The following is a 1,593-nucleotide window of genomic DNA, read 5'->3' as shown; positions in this document are numbered from 1 at the left end:
GGGCGCCTGTAGTCCCAGCTACTTGGGAGGCTGAGGCAGGAGAATGGCGTGAACCCGGGAGGCGGAGCTTGCAGTGAGCCAAGATTTCGCCACTGCATTCAAGCCACCCATTCTTTATTGCTGAAGATCTGCAATCACCTTTGCTAACAGATAGAAATAGGAACACGAATACAATAGAGTTGCAGGAAACTAAATTTCATTATTATATAAAGTAATTTTGAAACCTTTTAATTCACCCTCCATCTACTGATCATGAAAAGCACCTAGAGATGAGAAAATGAAAAGTTAGACACTATCCTTGCCATCATGGGGATAATAGTTTAGTATGAGAGAGTAAAGAGAAAGCAAACCTAGAACAATAGGAAAGATACTACTCTAGAAGAAGTGCCAACAAATTACTAAGAGATATAAATTGGAGGATTGATTTTTTTTCTTTTTTGCTAACCATGTTTTGTTTTGTTTTGTTTTTTTTTCTGAATTAAGTTAGCCTCAATATTCATTTATATTCTTTGTATATATGTTGGCTTGAAAACAGGAAGAGGTAGCCAAGAATTTGCTGAAAACTAAAGTCCTGTATGCTGATGGTCAATAACTCCTGTTATGTTGGTAGCTGAGGAAGGAGCCCCCAGATGCAGCATCTATATGTTAAAACTCTCTTCACAAGACTACACTACAGCCTGCACTGAAGCTGGCACGTAAACAAGGCTCTCCATTAAACAATGGAGTCAGGAAAGCTGAACCTGAGATTTTGAAGACAGGCAAGGATGTAACAAAGGGTTGTAAGAGCAAGTGGGCAGCAAGAGGAGGAACAAGAAAGAGATTTTCACTTTCTCCTTACCTGTGGAACGGAGCGATAACAGTGTCTCTCAGAGAGAATTGCGATTATTAATTGTGATAATTAATGGCCTTATCCAGTGGCCCACACATAGTAAATAACTATTTCCTTCCATCCTATTATGGCTATGAGAATTTGTTTTTAGTTACCTTGAACTATTTTTGCTGTTCTCAGGATCGTAATCAGGGCTCTCAGGATCATAAGCACTGATGTCAGGATCATAATCAAGTCCATCCCAACAGCCATTGTAGTGAACAATATTTACATGATCGAGTTTTGCCAATGCTTTTACTTCACGCTCTGCCTTCCTAGTTAAAAGGAACAGGGAACATGGCAGTGTCAGTGTACATCTCACATAACAACCACAAAACACCTCATGTAACAGAGAACTGTCTACATTCCTTTATTAAACCATTGCTATGGTTCTCACACAGTTTTAGAATGAAAGCCAGGACATTCAAAAGGAAAAAGTGAACATACTGCAAAAAAAACATAGCTGTTCTTACTCTCAGGATAAAATAAAAGGCAGCATCCAGGCGCAGTGGCTCATGCCTGTAATCTCAGCACTTTGGGAGGCCAAGGTGGGTGGATCACGAGGTCAGGAGTTCAAGATCAGCCTGACCAACATGGTGAAACCCCATCTCTATTAAAAATACAAAAAAATTAGCTGGGCACAGTGGTGCATGTCTGTAATCCCAGCTACTTGGGAGGCTGAGGCAGGAGAATTGCTTGAACCCGGGAGGCGGAGGTTGCAGTGA

At 40.8% G+C, this 1,593-nt stretch overlaps 1 protein-coding gene across 1 annotated transcript in view; it reads right to left on the bottom strand.

The window, feature by feature from the left end:
• EIF2AK2 (eukaryotic translation initiation factor 2-alpha kinase 2) overlaps nucleotides 1-1,593 on the bottom strand; it is a 46,957-nt gene that overhangs the window by 12,582 nt on the left and 32,782 nt on the right. The window contains exon 7 of the mRNA XM_011936034.1: nucleotides 984-1,143. Coding sequence (XP_011791424.1) covers nucleotides 984-1,143 — 160 coding nt within the window. The remainder of the gene's footprint in view (nucleotides 1-983; nucleotides 1,144-1,593) is intronic.

This window comes from Colobus angolensis, unplaced genomic scaffold, assembly GCF_000951035.1.
Source record: "Colobus angolensis palliatus isolate OR3802 unplaced genomic scaffold, Cang.pa_1.0 Scaffold15, whole genome shotgun sequence".
NCBI classification, from domain to species: domain Eukaryota; kingdom Metazoa; phylum Chordata; class Mammalia; order Primates; family Cercopithecidae; genus Colobus; species Colobus angolensis.
This window is presented reverse-complemented; position numbering and strand designations above follow the sequence as displayed.